The sequence below is a fragment of the Pieris napi genome, chromosome 23, assembly GCF_905475465.1.
Source record: "Pieris napi chromosome 23, ilPieNapi1.2, whole genome shotgun sequence".
NCBI classification, from domain to species: Eukaryota; Metazoa; Arthropoda; class Insecta; order Lepidoptera; family Pieridae; genus Pieris; species Pieris napi.
In genome coordinates, this window is record NC_062256.1 from 2,397,259 (window position 1) to 2,416,742 (window position 19,484).

The window sequence follows — 19,484 nt, forward strand, 5'->3', positions numbered from 1 at the left end:
ACGGTTTCAATCCCCTACCAGTGTAGATGTATTGATTTATTGGATTCAAATCGTCAACTTCGATAGGTATTTTTATCACTAAATCGGTTGCTTGAATTACTGAAATAAATAATAAAAATATGGCAAACAATTTCAATTCCATTTTACTTGTTTTCGACAAAATTTAACGTTCAATAAAAAATTCTGATTTCTTGATGTGAAATGGTTTTAAAAGAATCACAAGAGGTTTTACTCGGGATTGAATGAAACTGTTCACACATGTTAAAAGGCCAGTAACACACTCGCGAGCCCTCTGGCATGGAGAGTGTCTATGGGCGGCGGCTTAATATCACATGCCAGCCTCCTGCCCGTTTGCCCCCCGCCCTGTTCTATAAAAAAAATAACATTCTGGAAGGAAAAGTGACTCTTTCTTCAAGATAAAGGGATTGGTTTATCAACCTCAGATCCTTGACCAGACCAGGCTGGACTGGACTTTTTATTTAATTTTTATTTTAAAAGGCCGGTAACGCACTTGCGAGCCCTCTAGCATTGTGAGCCTCCTGCCCGTTTGCCCCGTTGTTACATAAAAAAACTTCTTGGAATAGTACAACATTATTCAACTTGGACGTGTTAGGCGATAACAAGGGAGTTTACAAGAGGAAAGTTGGTGATCATTCGGTACTAGAAAGATGGATCAAACTGGATTGTAGCAATAATAATACTACAATTTTTTTTTATTAATTGATGTATCATTTGCCATTAAGATACTTAACACGTATTTATACATACATTACTTTAAATAAAATTTAAATTTAGTGTACCCAGTAGATATCCCAGACATCCCATCATTCCATTTGTCCCTCCTTTCCGGTGAACGCGTTTTGGCCGAAATTCACCGATGTCCATATTGAGCAATCTGTTAAATGAGCTGGATCTGGACATCCATAGTTGCTCCCCTCACACTTTAAGAGCAATTTTCGTTTTATGTTTATTTAAATTATATTGTTGTTTTGTTTAATTTCTTTTTATTATTTCTTATATGCTATGTTTGCCTGTAAGTGCTTGACACATTAAAAATTGTATTTTTTTTTCTTTTATCAATGTATTACTGTGCCGAGCGTTGGCAAGCTTTTATAAATAAAATAAATAAAATACTACTAACTGACGTGAAACTGATCTTAAATTAAATTATCATTATTCATGTGAACTTTTTAATTTATATTTTTCATGTATCCTTTATTAGTTTAGTTTATTACTGCTTAGTTTTTTTTCTGAATAACTATATGTAATATGTAGTTTTGCACTTCTTGCCGACCTTATTTAATTTAATACATTTTTTTCTTTTCTCACAGTGGTTACCTGGAAGAGATCGCTCGAAAGCGTGTTCGCCAGTTGCCCTCCTTTTAATTTAATTATGTTCAATTTTTATATTGTAATGCAACGAAGTGTTAATAAATAAATAAAACTTGTTTAGTTATAAATATTCACTGTTGAATTGTGATCTTTCTGTAACTGATGTTTGACTGTTGTTTCTATTTTAGTTTTATTTTCTGACGTATTACATTAATTATACGTATTACGAAGAAAAATATATAAATATAATATATAAATAAAGAGGGGGCTGATAGGGCACCCTGACACCCTACACAATAATTTACGCTTAAATTATTCACATAACAAATGAAGTTTTATTTACGTAAATATCCGCCGATTTTTATTTTTTTGTTACAAAAAAGAAAACAGATCAAACAAAGGCTTTGCGTTTGCATGCAATTCAATATTTATAAGCAATAGACAATTATTTTACTATAACTAAAACTCTTTAAACTATTTGGGTTTTATCTTACGTTTGCCAGCGAACCCCATATAAGAGCTAACATCAATGAAGGTACCACCCGGCTGCGCGCAGCGAGTGGAGCCTATGTCTCCTCGCGCTCTGCGGCCCCCACCAAGGGCTATACACCCGACCCCGTACCAACCTGTATCAGCAGGGTGCGAAAAATATACACCACCCGAAAGGGGCATACGCCCCGAACGGGCCAAAGCTCACCCCTCTCGAGGGAGTGTCCAACAAGTACTCTCGGCTGAAGGTACCACCAATACCTAAGCGGTTTTGTTTTTAACGTTACATATAGATACTTACCTTTTAAATATACTTAGGGTCTGTTTCACAATGTATAGATAAAGTACCAAATAGCTATAATAATAATAATAATAAAGCCATTTATTCCAAAACTTGCTTATGTTTTACAATGTTGTTAGTACTTAATTGCTTAAATTTAAAATGGTTACTTATAATTACCGTTAGTATTATTATTTATGTACAAGGTTTGGATCCCTGTTGGGTAAAGGCCTCCTCCATCCTTTTCCATGACTCCCTGTCTCTGCCTATTTGTATCCAGTCGTTTCCTGCGACGTGTGTTATATCATCAGCCCACCGTCTTAATTGTCGACCAACATTTCTCTTCCCCATGGGTCCTTTCCATCGTGTGGTTTCAATGGTCCATCTTCTGTCTCGGTATCGTGAGATGTGTCCAGCCCATCTCCATTTGAGTAAGAGTGCGTGCCTGAGAGCATCAGTTAGTTTGGTTTTTTGACGAATTTCTTCGCTCCTAATTTTGTGTATTCTCCTAATTTTCAGCATACTCCTTTCCATTGCTGTTTGGTTACTTTTAATTTTTTGTTTTATTTTATTTGTAAAGGTCCAAGTTTGGCAGCCATACAGCAAGCAAGGTAACAGGCATGTATCAAATATTGTCCTTTTCATGTGTGAGCTGTAATTGCCTTTTAAGATTTCTTTTAATGCCCAGAATTTCTTCCAAGTTGTGTTGATTCTCCTTGTCACTTCTTCTTCGTTATTTGAAGTTTTGAAGGAAATTTGTTTGCCCAAGTATATGTATTGCCTGACGTATTCTATATTATTACCTTTTATCACTATCTGGCGCTCCCGATTGTTCGTTAGTATCTTCGTTTTATTTACATTCATTTCAAGGCCGATTTTGGAACTTTCGCAGTCCAGTGATCTCATCATTTCGTCTAAGTCTTTTGCAGTCTCAGCAATAACAGCAATATCATCTGCGAACCTCAGATTGTTTAAGTATTGTCCGTTTATGTACACTCCGCTGTTCTTCCAGTCTAGTTTTTGGAAGATAGTTTCAAGGACTGCTATAAACAGCTTCGGGGAAAGAGGATCACCTTGTCTAACTCCGCGTTCTATGTTTATTTCGTCACCTCTAGTTTCTAATTTAACTCTGCTCGTGCTTTTTGTATAGATATATTTCAAAACATTGATGTATTTCTGGTTGATATTTGAATATTGTAAAGCGTTCCAGATTGCACAGTGACTAATGCTATCAAAAGCTTTGCTATAGTCAATGAACGCCACATACAGAGGTCTATTGTATTCTCTGTATTTTTCTATGACTTGTTCTAATGTCTGTATGTGGTCCATTGTGCTGAAGCTTGATCTGAATCCTGCCTGTTCTTTTGGTTGCTGCTTATCAATATCGTCAGATATTCTCTTTAAGATTATGGATGAAAATAGTTTATAAATACTTGCCAGCAGACTTATGGGCCTGTAATTCCCTATATCTAAGGGATTTCCTTTCTTGAAGAGAAGGATTATATCCGATGTACACCACTGTTTTGGTACCTTTTCTTCATCTAGTATCTTATTGAACAATCGCGTAAAATGATATGTTAAAATGGGTGCTCCTATTTTAAGTGCCTCATTGCATATTCCGTCTGGTCCGGGACTCTTCTCGGCTTTCAGCTTTTTCATATGATCATAAACTTCGGAGTATTCAATTTGTCTGATGTGATCTGTCGTGTTCGTATGGGTTGTTTGCGATATGATTTCGGGGTTATTTTGTTTACTATATAAGTTTTTGTAGAAGTTAGTAGCGTGATTTATTACATCTTTTCTGGATTTTGTTTTTAGTGAGTTATTTTCAAGTTTTTGAATCCAGGACTTGTGTGTAGTTAGTTCTTTGTATGCTTTTTTGGCACTTCTAAAATGTTTAATGTTCCTTGTAATAATCTCGTATCTGTGGTTGTTGTAGTCCTTACGGATTGATCTATTAGTCTCTTTGTATATTCTGCTTAGTTCTGTTTTCATATCTTTAGTTTTGTTCTTTGTGTGTAGTAGTTCCGTGCGCCTTTTTAAAAGTTCCATTGTGTCTTTTGAGAAGATATTGTGTTGGTGGGGATACATATTGGTTTTGTATTTTAAGCTCTCTGTTATGCCTTTTTCCAGGATATTGTAGTATGTTTGGATATCAATGCTGTCTGTTTTTATATTTTCTGTATGTTTTTGTAGATTTCCGATGTAGCACTTTATTTCTGTTTCTGTCTTGGGGATATTAGCTGGTGTTGTATAGGTTTTTCTGCTCTTTACTGGTATACTCAAAAGTAATGTTGCTCTCACTAATCTATGATCGGAAGAGAATTCAACTTTGTTAAGTACCTCAATATTAGTTATAAGTTTGTTGTGGGTTATCATAATAAAATCTATTTCATTTTTAGTTTTGTGGTCGGGTGATAACCATGTCCATCTAGAGCTTGCTTTCTTTTTGAAAAATGAGTTCATTATGGATAGTTTGTATTGATGAGCATAAATTAAGAGCCGTTCCCCTCTATCATTCCGCACTCCGTAACCATATTTTCCCATTACTGGATAGTAGTTTGTTTTTGGACATCCTATTTTCGCGTTGAAATCTCCCATGACAATGACCTTCCCTTCTGTCTTTGTGTGAGCAAATTCAATGTCTTTGTAAAAATTTTCAATTTCTTCTTCTGTTGATCTCTCTGTCGGTGCATATGCTTGGATTATTGAAAAAGAGAAGCAATCAAACTTCATTTGTAGAAGTGCTACTCTTTCAGAGATTCCTATAAAGTTGATGATGTTATTTTTATACATTTTCTTGATAAGGAATCCCACTCCATATAGTCCTTTAGTTTCGCCAATATAGCAAAATATAAGGTCGCTGTGCTCTTCTATCTTACATCCCATTTTTCGGACTTCTGCAAGGCCTATAATGTCCCAGTTAATATTTTTTAGAGCATTAGTCAATTCAAGGAATCGTTCTATTGATCCTAGCGATTTTACATTATAATTGCAGATTTTGAGTGTTTGTTTCATACCATGATCTATTTCTCTATTTGGTGGAGGGTTGTAGTCTGATTCCCCACGATGACAAGTCGGATTGGGGAATGTTTTGTTTCTTTTATCTATTAGTTCTCGTCTGTTTAATGTTTTGTTCCGGTGGCTGATGGCAATATCCTATAGATTCTGAACGGTTGGCACATTGGCAGAAGGTAAGGAATTACTTCTATTCCTCATTATGTCGAATGCATTTAACCGAGCTGTTTTTGTTGACAGTTGTTGTTTGTGAGGGTGCTCTATTGCGTTAGGCGAGGTTGATGTTTCCCTTTTGCGTTTTTCGTTACCTGGTTTGCCCTGTTTAATAATTAGCTTGTCGTAGTTTATGTATGCATAATTGCCCTTCTTCCTTTCCTCTTCCAATTTTGGTTGTAGTTTCTTTCTCATGTCCAATATTTCTTTCGGGTAGTCTTCAGATAAATACAAGTTTTTCAATTTCTTTTTATTTACCACTATCTCGTTTTTCTTCCAGGCGTTCACGAATGTTAGGAGGATAGGCCTTTCTTTTCCGTTTTTTGTGTTATTTTTGCCAATTCTATAGATCGTGTTCACATCCCTATCTTCAAAAGTAATGTTTAAATCATGTTCAAATTTCTTTTTGATTATTTCGATTAGGTCGATAGTCGATGTTTCGGTTTCTTTTACTCCATATAAAATTAGGTTGTTGTATCTTCTATATTTTTCAAGATTGTTTATTTTTTCCTTTAATTTCTCATTTTCTGATTTTAATTCCTGCATTTCAAGTCTAAAAGGAACTAGTTTTTCATCAATCCGTGCCATAATGTCATCGGTTTGTTTTGACATTTCTATTTTCATTTGTTCAAAAAAAGATTGAAGGTTATCCATTTTTGCCGCTGTCGCTTACGTGAAATGAAACGTATTATTGTGAACGCAGCTTAATAGGACTATTATGTTGGTAGTACTGACCCGCCTTAGTTTTGTTGAAATTGTGTCTATAGTCTATACTCGGTTTGTTTGGCAGGTAACCTCAAAAGTTTTTTCCACTTTTTAACCACTGAATAATTATCTTGATAACACAGCTTGCACTTGGATGTTTTAGTTGCAGTATAGTTTATCACAATATGTATGAAATTTAAATGTTTTTACACCGGAGTTCACAGTATATTCACAGTTTATTCGTAGAAATACGGAGCTTCGTTACACTATGTATTTACGTCTAGACAGCCGGAACCGGAATCCTAAATAGCTATGCAACACATAAATTATTTGGAAGATAAATTGTGTTATTTGACATTCATCGGACTCATAACTTTTGATGGACTTTATGTGACGAATAGCGCTATCTGACAGTCGTGAAACGCAACAATAGTGTTTATCCTACCAATAAGTAATAAATAGCTAATTTGGAACTTATGTAGAACTTATCCGTACATTGTGAAACTGACCCTTAGTTTAAAATGATTATGTACAAAACATCCTAAGTAATTGCTAAATAAATTTCTTTATTTCTTCTTATTTTCTCAATTTTAATTGTTTTTTTATAATAATCTGATTTTCTTGTTAATCCTCGCGGGCGGATTCCCAAAATGCTTAATGTTTTCTCTTTGTCTATCTCTTTCTGGTATTGGTTCATTAAAATCGTACCTTTCAGCCACCGTCGGTAGATTACCAAAATAGTTCGGTGTTACCATTTTATAAGTTTCCCTTGTTGGAATACCAGTCCCAGCCTTAACCTTAACTCTTCTATTATCATCTTCATAATCTAATTTCTCTGTTCTCGCCTTTATTTCGTTTGATCCAACGACTTCAGCGTAGTCTTCAGTTGGCTTCGTTTTATGCTTCAATCGTTTCGTTTCCAATGTAGGTCTTACTTCTATTTTGTTATTTTTAATTTTAAATCTGTTCTCTTTTGGGTGTTCGTTGCTGAAAACGTACGTATCCTTAGCCGGTGTTTTATAATCTTCATAGCTGTCGTCTTTTGGCATCTCTATTTTCTTGAATGGCATGTCAAAATCGTGAGATTTAGGTACATTTCTAGATGTTTCTTTTATTGTATCATAATTTATTGGATCTGCATACGTAGGTTCAATATTTTCTTGTGTGTCTCTTTCGTCATACGGTTCTTTTTTAGTTGTTTTTGTATTACCTCGTGAATATTCTGTGATTTGCTTGGTAGGTCTTTTGAAGTTTTCTCTTTTATCATTACTTTTACTTTGGAATTCTTTTTCTAGTCTTTGCCTCACTCTTTCAACTAATTCCTCAAAATCTATCTTAGTACCAGTTTCCTTTAAGCTTAATATCGGTTCTCTTTGTCTTGCGATAGGAAAGCTTTGGTCTGCGTTATATTGGCTGGATTTTGACCGAGGTTTCGCGAAATATTTTTTAATTTCTGGGTCATTTGCTATTTGTTTGAGTTCGTCAATGACTTTTGGTGAGCCAAGTTTCTTTGCGATCGTTTGGAAGTCGTCTATATTCGCAGCAAATAGGACATATCCGTTTGTCAGAGCTAAAATATTTAAATAAAAACCTGAAATGATAAACAATTACACTTCCTAAAGAAAGCAGGACGCAATGTTTGTGCTCTTGGTTAACTACAAAATTAATACATACAACATCAAGCTTTAGATCGACTTTAAAATTGTAAAACAAAAATATTGTGACGAATATAAAAATAAATATATAACTTACATGTTAGCGATAAGAAATCCATTTCATGTATGTTTATACCAAAAACATTAAACATTTGAAATTAGAGCGTGATTTTTTCACGGATTTTATCAAACTTTTAATTAAATTCTTGCCATGAATTGTTCCAAATATTTTAAAAATATATCTTATGTAAAGAATACCTTCAAAAACTACTCAAAAAATAATAATAAAATTCTTTCGATATTAAAATGGTTTAGTGATACTAAGGGAATATAGGCTAAGTTAATTAAAAAAGGGTGCGTGTACTTATGTACGCGCGTAAGAAGTTATACTTCTTTGGAATTATTAAAAAAAGTTTTTGATTGCATGCAAATACTTAATTACAATTAAATAATCAAAGACTGGAAAAGGAGTCATTATAGTCAATAAAGTTCAGTTTACGTTTGAAAAATTAAATAAATAGTCACGGTGCATCGTAAAATTTCACTGTCATCAATTTTTCATAACGCGCCTAAAGAAGTATATATAGTAGAAGTAATCTTCAAACATATATAGAAAAGCAATAGTATATAGAAGAAATAAATAAATAAATACAAAATAAAAAGGATATATATAAAAAGAAAGGAAACTGGCCTTCTAGCTTAGGACTATATAGATGGTGATCAGCCAGTCTCTTCCTTTTGACATGTCAACGGTACTTGACAATAATTTCTACATAACTCATTTTATAATCAAATATTGTTGCACAATAAGAATATTTTCCGTTCCAGCATAGGACAGGTTGAGAGATGTTATTTTAGATTGTAAGTGTTTAAAGTTTGAATCGTTAGTGAAAATTTAGTTTTTAAGAAAGTGGTTAAAGATGAAAGGCTCTCTGAGGGAGAAAATGTGTTGTGCGCAGAAAGTGAGTGCGTTATGGGTAGCTTATATAGCTCCTTACAAACGTTGTGTGAAAAAAAAAACCTGGCGATTAGAAAGAGTGGCGGAGAGTTTATTGCCAGTTCTTCTCTTCCGTTCTACGCCCTTGATTTGAGAACTGGCACTAAATGTAAAATTAGAAGCATTAATATGTATTTATTTACTGACAAGTCAAGTGTACAAAATGAGTTACCAATATGATTAAATGATCTTTTTGAATTTGAATATATGTAAGATGTGGTGTGTTCGGTGTTTGTTTCTAGAGATTGCTTAATTTCTTTAAACACCAGATAAATAATTTTCAAAAACTTTAATTTTATTACTTGATCTAAAAACTTGTTTTTTAAATATTGGAGATTTTGTAGCTACATTTTAGCTTTAAACGTTTTGTGCTTATGAATTCTAAGACAGGGCTGACTTATTTTAAAATCGTAGTAGCAATTGGCATCACCGTTAATTAAAAACCGACAAAAATAAAAAGTCAAGTAAAATATATGATGGTTAAGTAAATTTTAGGCCAATAATTTTTGTTAGACTTATAGTCAAAGTTTTTGGTAAGTTGTCGATTTCGTGGACTTGAGATTAAGCTAAGCTAGCACTCAGAGAGATTCGCAGTTTTCTCTATAAAAACCGACTGTGACTTAACTCGAAAGTTAAGTCTGAGCAAAGCCTAAGTGCGCTCTATAGATCTTGACCCGGAAGTTTTTTTTCATATCTACCAAATTTCATAAAAATGGCGCTAAAGACAAATATATTGTTGTTGGTGTATAAATAAGTCGAAACATATAATCATAACCATTTATTCCTAAACATTATTTGTCCAAAACATTATCAAATATAAAATTATTGACGCATCACCATGTCCTTATTTTCACGTGTTTAATTCGTCTTTGAGTTGTTCACACTTCTCGATACACGTACACTGGGGTAAAGATCTGTAACAATTTCATATTAGTGTTACACCAGCTCTTTTATAAGTTTTAAAGTACATTATGCACAGAACTTATTGTACATTATAATATATCTTGTTTATCGCCCTAAAGCGACACTAAAGCTACAGGTATAATAAAAAAAAATATTGGTTGTTTGTAAAGTAGGTTTACGATCGAGATGTTTACGTGATAACGTCTTATTGGTGATATAAGTTTTTGGGAAGTAAGGAATTAATGAAGATAACAATTTTTTCAAATTTTAAATTACATCTATCGTTTTATTCACACTTTTGATGATAAATTTCGGGTGTAAAATGACAAGTTTACTTATTCGACTATGATATACATTTTTCTTCATACATTCACGGAATGACTGGCAGCGCTCGAGATGAGACGGGAGATCGGTCCGTCTCTCTCTCGTTATACCTGCGATCGCGCTCGTGAGGTTTTGGTGTGACACAAGTTTCTGAACATGTCACCCGACTAAAACGATTTTAAAGACGTTAGTTATCACGCCAAAATCACATAAAAATTACGCTAGCTTAATTGGATTTCGAATCTACAGTAGCCCTTACTACGTATCTCGGCATGACCCTGAGGTGCCAAAAACTAACACTGACACAGCGCAGGCTTAAAAAAACTCTCACCTACATTCACACACTCACACACTCACAGGGCCGTCTTAAACTAGGCTGGGGCCCTTGGGCAAACACGAATTTGGGGCCCTTTTGGAAAGTATAAAAAAATTTATAATAAAAAAAAAATACTAAGTATAACCATTTATAGGTCTACAAATACAGTATGATATATTATGTCATTAATGATATTAGAATGCTGCTGGTTTTTTTGGTTACGATTACGAAAACGGTTTCTTTCGAGATTTCTGTTGAGTCTTCTATTATGTCATTAAATAGTACAGTAGGAATAGGCTCAGTTATCGATATAATGGCGTAGTATATGCCTTTTAAATACCTTCAGATAACTTTTTTCATTACTGATTTATGAAAAAACTGTAATTTGCCCGACAAAAATGTTTTGAGAATAAATGTGGGAGAGAATGGGGGCCCTGGGCACGGGCCCCGTGTGCACTTATGGTGGAGACGGTATTGCACATTCACATATACATAATGTCTTATAAGACTTGTGTTTGATTAGTAACATGTACCATTTACTACTGTCCTCACTCCCTAGTTTGGGGACTAGTAATATATGAATTTTGTCACATCCTATTTGTCATTGCTAAGGTTTTTTTTATTATATACATTAAGATTAACTAAGGTAGACGTCACAATGAAAATAAATAAATTAAGTGGAAATGGGCGTAACTTTATACCAAGGTATAATAAACGCAAAAGAGGCAGCCAACTTGGATGGTGGATAGACCAGATTAAGGGAACTGCAGGTATATGGCAGAGAGCTGTACACTAGCAACTAAGTGTTAAAAAATGAATTCAATTTGTTACTTACCATAGGTTAATTCTCTCCCTAATCTGGGAGAAAAATTATAATTCCTCCCAAGTCGCGGGGAGAAATGGTTTGGACGATTCGTTAGCATTTGGTCTTGCCTGTAGCTGAAAGGAGAATTAAAATTAAACCAATATAATTCTAATAAATATTAAAAGCAAAAAATGAGTGGCGCTACAACCTTTTTAGGTCTGGGCCTCAGTGTCTGTATCTATTTAATTTGTCAATCTAATGTTTTGACGACTCATTGGTCTAGTGGTTAGTACCCCTGACTGCGAATCCATGGGTCCCGGGTTCGATCCCCGGCTGATACGAACATCGATGTGATGAGCATTTGGTGTTTTGCTTAGGTCTTGGGTGTTTAAATTTGTATTTATATCTATCTATCTATAATATGTATGTATATCCGTTGCCTAGTATCCATAACACAAGCTTCACCAGCTTAGCATGGGACTCGGTCAATTGGTGTGAATTGTCTTAAAAAAAAAAAAATGTGTGATCAGCCTCCTGCCTGACACACGCCATCGACTTTTGGGGTCTAAGGTTTCCTCACGATGTTTCCCTTCACCGTTCAAGCGTTAAATGCGCACATAGAGAGAAAGAACATTACACACCACTAGGCCACACTGCTATTAAAATAATAACAATCTCAACCATTAAGCAAAGACGTTCCTTCATCATTGTCATTAACATAATTATTTTGTTTATGATTGACATAAAACATTATTTTGTTTATGATTGACATAGAAAATTATTTTGTTTATGATTGACATAAAAAAATATTTTGTTTATCATTGACATAAAAAATTATTTTGTTCATCATTGACATAGAAAATTATTTTGTTTATCATTGACATAAAAAAATATTTTGTTTATCATTGACATAAACAATTCTTTTGTATATTATTGACATAAAAAATATTCCAAGGAACTAAGGATCTCCTATTTTAGTGAACAAAGCAGTACCTCTCCTCGTCAGTTACTGTAGGTAATGCCTGGTTGATCTTCCGCCTGCCCAATCGTGGTGTGAACTCTACATCATTTAACAGTCTTTCGTCGATTGCCCTCCCCAATTTTGGTGTGAAGATTATTTTGTCTGTAAAGTATTTAATTTCTAAAAAATAAAATAAATTTAACAAGCAAAAAACTGCTGGATTTTTTTATTCTCAACTATCTCAGTAAATAGCTTGTTTAAAAAAATATTAATATGAATTTCCAAGAAATTATAAAAAAATATGTCTATCTTAAGATAGTCATTTGGTTATTATTATAATTGGCTTAGTTAATTAATTCTTTTCGTTTTTGTAGGATAATTATATAATCTAATTTATATTTAAATAATTATATAATTATAAAATTTAAATAAATTTAAAAAGTTTGGGTCTATGGTGTAATGGCAGCATTTCCTCGGTGCATTGCGATACTTATTCGTTAAGAAAAGCACCAGCTCTGGGGTCACCGGTGCAACCAGGCCCCAAGTAAAATCTTGAGTTAAGCTCTGCTCTTGTAAGGCTCAAGAATCTCCAAAGGGAACCAAATCATAGTTAAAGGAAAGATTATCTCCGCCGTTTAATTAGTATTTTGTGAAATAAATAACAGATAAAATAAAATGTCAATATCGATGTATATGGCAACATTTTGCGAATTACCAAAGCGTGTGCGTTTATAGAAAAAAAAAACAAAAAAAAAATTGCGGGTCCAAGCGCATTTTTATGACATAAATCTATGTACCTTGTCCAATGTCAGATTGCAATTCGTAAGGGAGCTGGTCGTAGTAGTATCGGAGGTTGTCAGCTGATTCTAGTAATCGTAATAACGTTGCTTTACTGAAAAATATTGTTTAAATAAAAGTACTAATATAATGTGTTTATAAATGAAATTAATGATAAACGCCGACGGCTAAAGCGATTACAAAGATTAATGTTTCACGTTATCTTCAGTATGAAAATAAAGTAATGTTGAAAGTAATCTGTGTAAAACACGTCAAAAATGTTATGGAGTTAACTTGTAAATCGGGGGCCTCATAGCCTAGCGGTCTTATTAAGTGGCAGCTAGGTGAGCGGTACCGGGTTCGATTCCCGGCTCGAGGGCAAGTTTTAATTTAATTTAAATTTGTTCCCGGCCTTTGGGAGGGTTGTGCGGTACCGGGCGAGTGCCTAAACCGTAAACACGGTCGAATCTCTAAAGACAAGCACGAATTATAAAAACTCCTATACTTGACGCTGGCTAATGCACAAATCGTGCCAGAGCCATTAAAAAAAAACTTGTAAATCATAAAAGGCGTATTTTAAAATAATACGTCAGTCACATGAGACAAAACGGTCACAGATTAGTCGAATCGACGATGACGATAGTTAATAATATCTTCGCCTGTCTAGAATCCTGTCTTGGTGTTTAATTTTGTCAAATATTGTTTTTAATCTAAATATAATATCTGTAAGAATGATAATTAACACAAAAACACTTGGCGTGTTAAAGCATATTGTATAAATGGCGCGACGCCATCTTGCCTAGAGTTTTGGCGCGTTTTTAAAATTATTATTGTTGTTGAATTTTTAAAACCGATAATTAAGAATTAAAAATAACAATTTGTAGATGTCCCATAGTCAATAATAAATATCTAAAATGGTTTTTAAAATATATCAAGCATAAAATTATTTCATTGCTTGGTTATTTTGACTATCACTTTCGACCCAAAAAATGCTTATATTAACAGACAAAAAGAACGCGTAGTTTATTATTAATGGTTTGCATAAAATATTTTTGTACCTATCATCTCCAAGCCGCAAAGATCTTTTTCCAAGTCGTGGTCCAAACCACACACCTCCGCGATCACTGTGAGCGCCTCTGTCTTGGATGTCATCCTAAATAAACAAATGTATTAGTTTTTTATTGTCTTTGGTTTTAGTAAACATTTTTTCTCTATAGTACGATGCTGTCAATGTAAAAATCCTTGTATGAAACATTTATTTTGTTATTAATATCTTTTACGCTTATCTCACGATATAATATTCATCTCAGTAATAAGTATAACTTAACCGGCCAATAACATTGTTTTTTTTAAAATTCGAGTTTATTTATAATATATTCAGCGGATAAATATAACCTATATTACCAATATTTTACTTTAGTTTAACACAAAAGTACACTAACAACCAAATTGATTTCCAAAACGAAATATATTTAATATTTATACAATTATTTAAAACAATAAAATAAACAATTTTATTTTATTTACGCTTAACAAAATATAAAATAAAAAATAAACATTACACAGTCTTATCGCTATAAAGCGATCTCTTCCAACCTTAAGAAATATATGATAAAATACAGATAATCTCATACAAAAAATACATTTATGGTCTTGGTAAGTCAATCGAACGATAAACTTATCAAAACATAGACAAAAAGATTTAAAAAAAAAGTACCATAGAACATTAAAGTTCATCGCTGTTACAGGAATACCACGAGATACCAGAGATCATAGAATAACGATTCTAAAGGCAATGACGGACGGCTTCCCCTAATACGCGTTAATGAAGATATTCCTTCAAAGGATACATACTTCTCCAGCTTATTATTTGAATCCCTTGACCAGTCAGTTGTTAGACTGAAAGATCCTTTAGGTTTGAGGGGACAGTACACCATCCTTACACATTGACTTATTAAAAATTTAAAAATATTATTCACTTAAATTAATACCTACCTTAGAATTAACACCGCAAACCAAAACCAAACTGTATGAAACAAATAGAAATACAGTGAACATTATTTTGTCTAATGCCATTGCTGCTCTCTGGATGTTAACTGATGTTTTTCTTAAGAAAGAAAGCCCTTTTATATTGTTGTGAAGGTAAATACCGATGAGGAGGTTGGGGTTGAACGGACACGATCAAAATCCATACAAAATATGTGTTTTTGGGAAATGCCGTATTAATGGACACATTTCAACTAAAGCATATAGGTAGTACACTTTTTGTACAGAAGAAAAATTACTTTTGCGTTAAAACTCCTTAAAGTCCTAATTTCAATTCTCAGATTTGTATAATATTCATTTACAGTCCGTTATTAGTTATTAGTAAATATCTTTATATATATATGTATAATATAGATAATATGTGACAACCTCATGAAGTACTATATTCATTACATCAGTTATGTAATGTATTATGAAATTAGAAGTAGATAAATAACATACTTATTCTTCATTCAACAAAATAAATCAGTGGCTACAACCTTTTTAGGTCGGGGCCTCAGACCTCTGTATCTGTTCTTGATAAAAAAAAATTGTCAATCTAATAGGCAAGTAGGTGATCAGCATCCTGTGCCTGATACACACCGATTTCCTAACGATATTTGATAATGTTAAAGTCCACGGGAATTGAACCTACGACTTCATGAGATTAGCACGCTTAAGACACTAGGAAAACACTGGATTAAACAAAATACCATAACTATAAATAACAGTTTAAAGAAACTAAAAAACACGCTTTTAAAGCACATCAAACTATGATCGATAGACGAAAAATATGGCACAGAGCGCCCCACGCTTTTTCACAGTAATGCCAGTATTTTTTGTTCATTACCATTTTCAGCCTAAATTAGGAATTATTTTTCACTTTTTAGTTTGATGTGCTTTAAAAGCGTGTATTTTAGTATTTTGTATTTTGTATTTTTTAGTTAATTTTTTTTGTTCGGATTATTGCATTGTCATCGATCTTTGACAGTTGCGCAAAGTTTGAATTAAATCTGTCCGTTAAAAGTGGGTCAAAATCGAGTCCGAAGGAGTCGGTTACATACATACATACAGGTGAAGCTAATATAAAGCGTGTAATAAAACATAAAAGCGTTTGCACAAACCATTTGTCCCCTATCTCCCCCAAAGCTTAAACCTTCAGCTAAATTGAAACAAATGATTCAGGGAAAATATATTATCAAGCTCGGATTGACATTTCTATTATTAGCAAATAGATAAATCTCTCGATTTAATTAAATGTAATTAAAGTTTATAGACGTCTATTAGTATTCGACTAGGGTGTCTTTCGTAAAGGGCAGTGTGCGACTCTCATACCTGAGGTCGTAGGTTCGATCCCCGTGCGCAATCTATGTGCATTGAACATTCGCTCGGACGGTGAGAAAATAATATTTACTTGGTATTAAGTTTGCTTTTGTGATACTAATTTTTGACTATATTTGGGGTATTTTGAAAGTATTTATTATTATTATTAAAGCTATATTAAATCCATCAACAATTGTTTTGTTTAGTAGTTAATCTGTGGAATATATCTTTATTGAGTTTGACAATTGTTGGACCGACTCATTTACGAAAGACAAACAATAAAAAAAACAGTGGTACAACCTTTTTGGCTAGCCGCACACACGCAATAATATTGACAATAAAATACGTATTGTCAATAATATTGAGTGTGTGCGGCGTGTCTTGCGGTATTGTTCAATATTATTGCGAATTTCCGGAAATTCTGAAATATGCCGTCAATATTCAGGGGGAGGCAGGGTTATTGTCAATATTATTGTGTGTGTGCGGGCCTTACTTCAATATTCTAGTTTAACATAATTTGTCTATGAGTGCACGTCAAATGAGTTGTTTTCTATGTCTCAAATATTATTGTTTGTTTTGATTTTTGTTGGATTTTTGTTAAAAAATTTTTTTGTTGTAAATTCCGTTCTTTTTCGCATCCATTCTTTAATCAATCGTTTTTTTTAGTTCGCGGTTTCTTATTTAACAGGCTTATTGCCATACACAATATGACACATTTTTTTTTATTATCCATACTTCCGCGTAGATCAAGGATCAGTTCGTGACTGAGCCTTTTAAAATTAGTAAATATTGGCAATAATATTAAGAAATATGCGGAGGCATATATTGTTAAAACAAATTGACAAACTTGATTCGACAATATTATTGCGTGTGTGCGGCTAGCCTTTAGGTCTGAGCCTCAGACTTCTGTGTCTGCTTCATGATCATTTGTCCATCTAACAGGCAAGTAGTAATTGTGAATGTATGTATCAAACTAACGAATTCGTACTAAAATGTGCTCAGTTTCCTCATATGTTAAAGTTTTTAGCCAATCTGTTATAACTTTCTTACATTCATACAAAACTCTAGGATGAAATTGAAGTTTAGGGTTTTTTGAAGTGAAATTCCAATTTAGTGTAACATATTTTCGTTACGCGTCACATTTTTCCGTTAAGCGCCATCTTTTTGAAGTGAAACTTCTTTATCGACGTATGGGAGAAATTTTGTAGCAAATCGTCACGTTTTTCAATGATAGTAATAATTATATTACAATTAATGAAATTCTATAATAATCTTCGTAGTAATAAGGTAAAATGAAATATTTGTATTCATGTCTATGATAATAAAAGCCTTTTGTTAAACTTTATCTAATTTAACGAATTTCTGTAAAGTTGCACATTTTTCGAAAAATAAGATCATAAAGAAGTTTCACTTCTTACGTGTGTACACCTAGTACACGCACAATTCTTTTTTGTTGTAAATATATGCAGACTGAATCACGTCCGGCTTGCAAAAGTCGAACGAACCATTGCAGAGAGAGAGATTGCACAATATCACTCCGTCTTCTATCCCGGCTGGCAGAATTAAATGGAATAGATATATGTAGATATAAGGTCACATTTAGCAGGTATAATTGTCTTACCGATAACATTGACGACTCATTGGTCTAGTGGTTAGTGCCCCTGACTGCGAATCCATGGTGTAGTATACCGAAGCACACTAGTGGGAGTCAGTCGACTGCCTACCGCCGCAGCGTGCGGACGTTACTTGAGTTCGGGGATCGTACCGCTTATAAAGTGAACCTATTGGTGGTGTTTCTGAGTATTTTACAAGTGGCGACGACGGAAAATGTAAGTTTTGAAAGACATAAGGAAACATGGTATGTAAGGAAGGAACGCGTGTGAAAGAGAAATGTAAGTTTGTTTTTATATAATGTTGGACCGTGACTGTTTTATCAGTCTTTTATATTGTCAAAAAACGAAAAGGTTTCATAAAATAAGTACCGGCCAACCTGCCAAACGAAATAATGCGCGTTAGTAACAATGAGTCACGAGTTTGCACCTGTGTGCTGCGCTTGTTGTTTTTATTATATTGTTCATAATTATATTGTTCACAATTTGATAATCGCTTTTATTATATTATAAAAGGAAATAAAACAAACAAGCGCTGCTACAAGAAGGTGTTGACTGAGTGTCATAAAATACCAAATATGTTAGGTACATATTTGGGCCTGATTTTGTATTTCTCATACACGTTCTAGTTACAGTTACAATGGTTGGTTGGTCAGTTTGAGAGACCAATGTTTTGCTATCACGGCCAATATGATAGGTCTTGACGATTAGTAGATAGCAATAGTTAGATCAATATGAAAGATCGATGTTTTGAGAGGTCAATTTGAGAGACCCATGTTTTGCTATCACGGCCAATATGATAGGTCTTGACGATTAGTAGATAGCAATGGTTAGATCAATATGAAAGATCGATGTTTTGTGAGGTCAATTTGAGAGACCCATGTTTTCTATCACGGCCAATAAGATAGGTCTTTACCATTAGAAGCCATGATCAATATGAAAGATAGTGGTTTTGTAAGGTCAATATGATAGGCCAAAACGTTCTTAAAGTCAATAAGATAGACTAAGAGAATGGTGTTAAGGTCAATATGATAGGCCAAAACGTTCTTAAAGTCAATAAGATAGACTAAGAGAATGGTGTTAAGGTCAATATGATAGGCCAAAACGTTCTTAAAGTCAATAAGATAGACTAAGAGAATGGTGTTAAGGTCAATATGATAGGCCAAAACGTTCTTAAAGTCAATAAGATAGACTAAGAGAATGGTGTTAAGGTCAATATGATAGGCCAAAACGTTCTTAAAGTCAATAAGATAGACTAAGAGAATGGTGTTAAGGTCAATATGATAGGCCAAAACGTTCTTAAAGTCAATAAGATAGACTAAGAGAATGGTGTTAAGGTCAATATGATAGGCCAAAACGTTCTTAAAGTCAATAAGATAGACTAAGATAATGTTGTTAAGGTCAATATGACAGACCAAAATGTTCTTAAAGTCAATAAGATAGACTAAGATAATGTTGTTAAGGTCAATATGACAGGCCAAAACGTTCTTAAAGTCAATAAGATAGACTAAGATAATGTTGTTAAGGTCAATATGACAGACCAAAACGTTCTTTAAGTCAATAAGATAGACTAATTCTGAGTACATGCTTTAAAGTCAATTTGATAGACTACTTTTATTAGTAAGGTTTATTAGATTAGACCGTATTTGGTTTAGTGACAATAATCATTGATATTGAGATCAGATTATTGTGCAAAGTATGCATGATGAATGTTTCGTAAATAAATAAGATATATTTATACGGGTATAAAC

General features: G+C 33.5%; 2 protein-coding genes across 2 annotated transcripts; both read right to left on the reverse strand.

Moving 5' to 3' along the window:
- Nucleotides 1-6,445: 6,445 nt before the first annotated feature.
- LOC125061110 lies at nt 6,446-7,914 on the reverse strand. Its single transcript, XM_047666325.1, has 2 exons — nt 7,790-7,914; nt 6,446-7,628 (listed from the first exon to the last, which is right to left on the reverse strand). Exons 1-2 carry the CDS (start codon nt 7,842-7,844, stop codon nt 6,640-6,642), a joined length of 1,044 nt encoding a protein of 347 aa, XP_047522281.1. The 5' UTR covers nt 7,845-7,914; the 3' UTR covers nt 6,446-6,639.
- Nucleotides 7,915-9,454: 1,540 nt separating this feature from the next.
- LOC125061122 (PBAN-type neuropeptides-like) lies at nt 9,455-14,900 on the reverse strand. The gene is made up of 6 exons (XM_047666358.1): nt 14,771-14,900; nt 13,834-13,928; nt 12,796-12,890; nt 12,031-12,160; nt 11,068-11,171; nt 9,455-9,603 (listed from the first exon to the last, which is right to left on the reverse strand). The coding sequence occupies exons 1-6, from the start codon at nt 14,849-14,851 to the stop codon at nt 9,548-9,550; spliced, it is 561 nt and encodes a 186-aa protein (XP_047522314.1). The 5' UTR covers nt 14,852-14,900; the 3' UTR covers nt 9,455-9,547.
- Nucleotides 14,901-19,484: the final 4,584 nt, after the last annotated feature.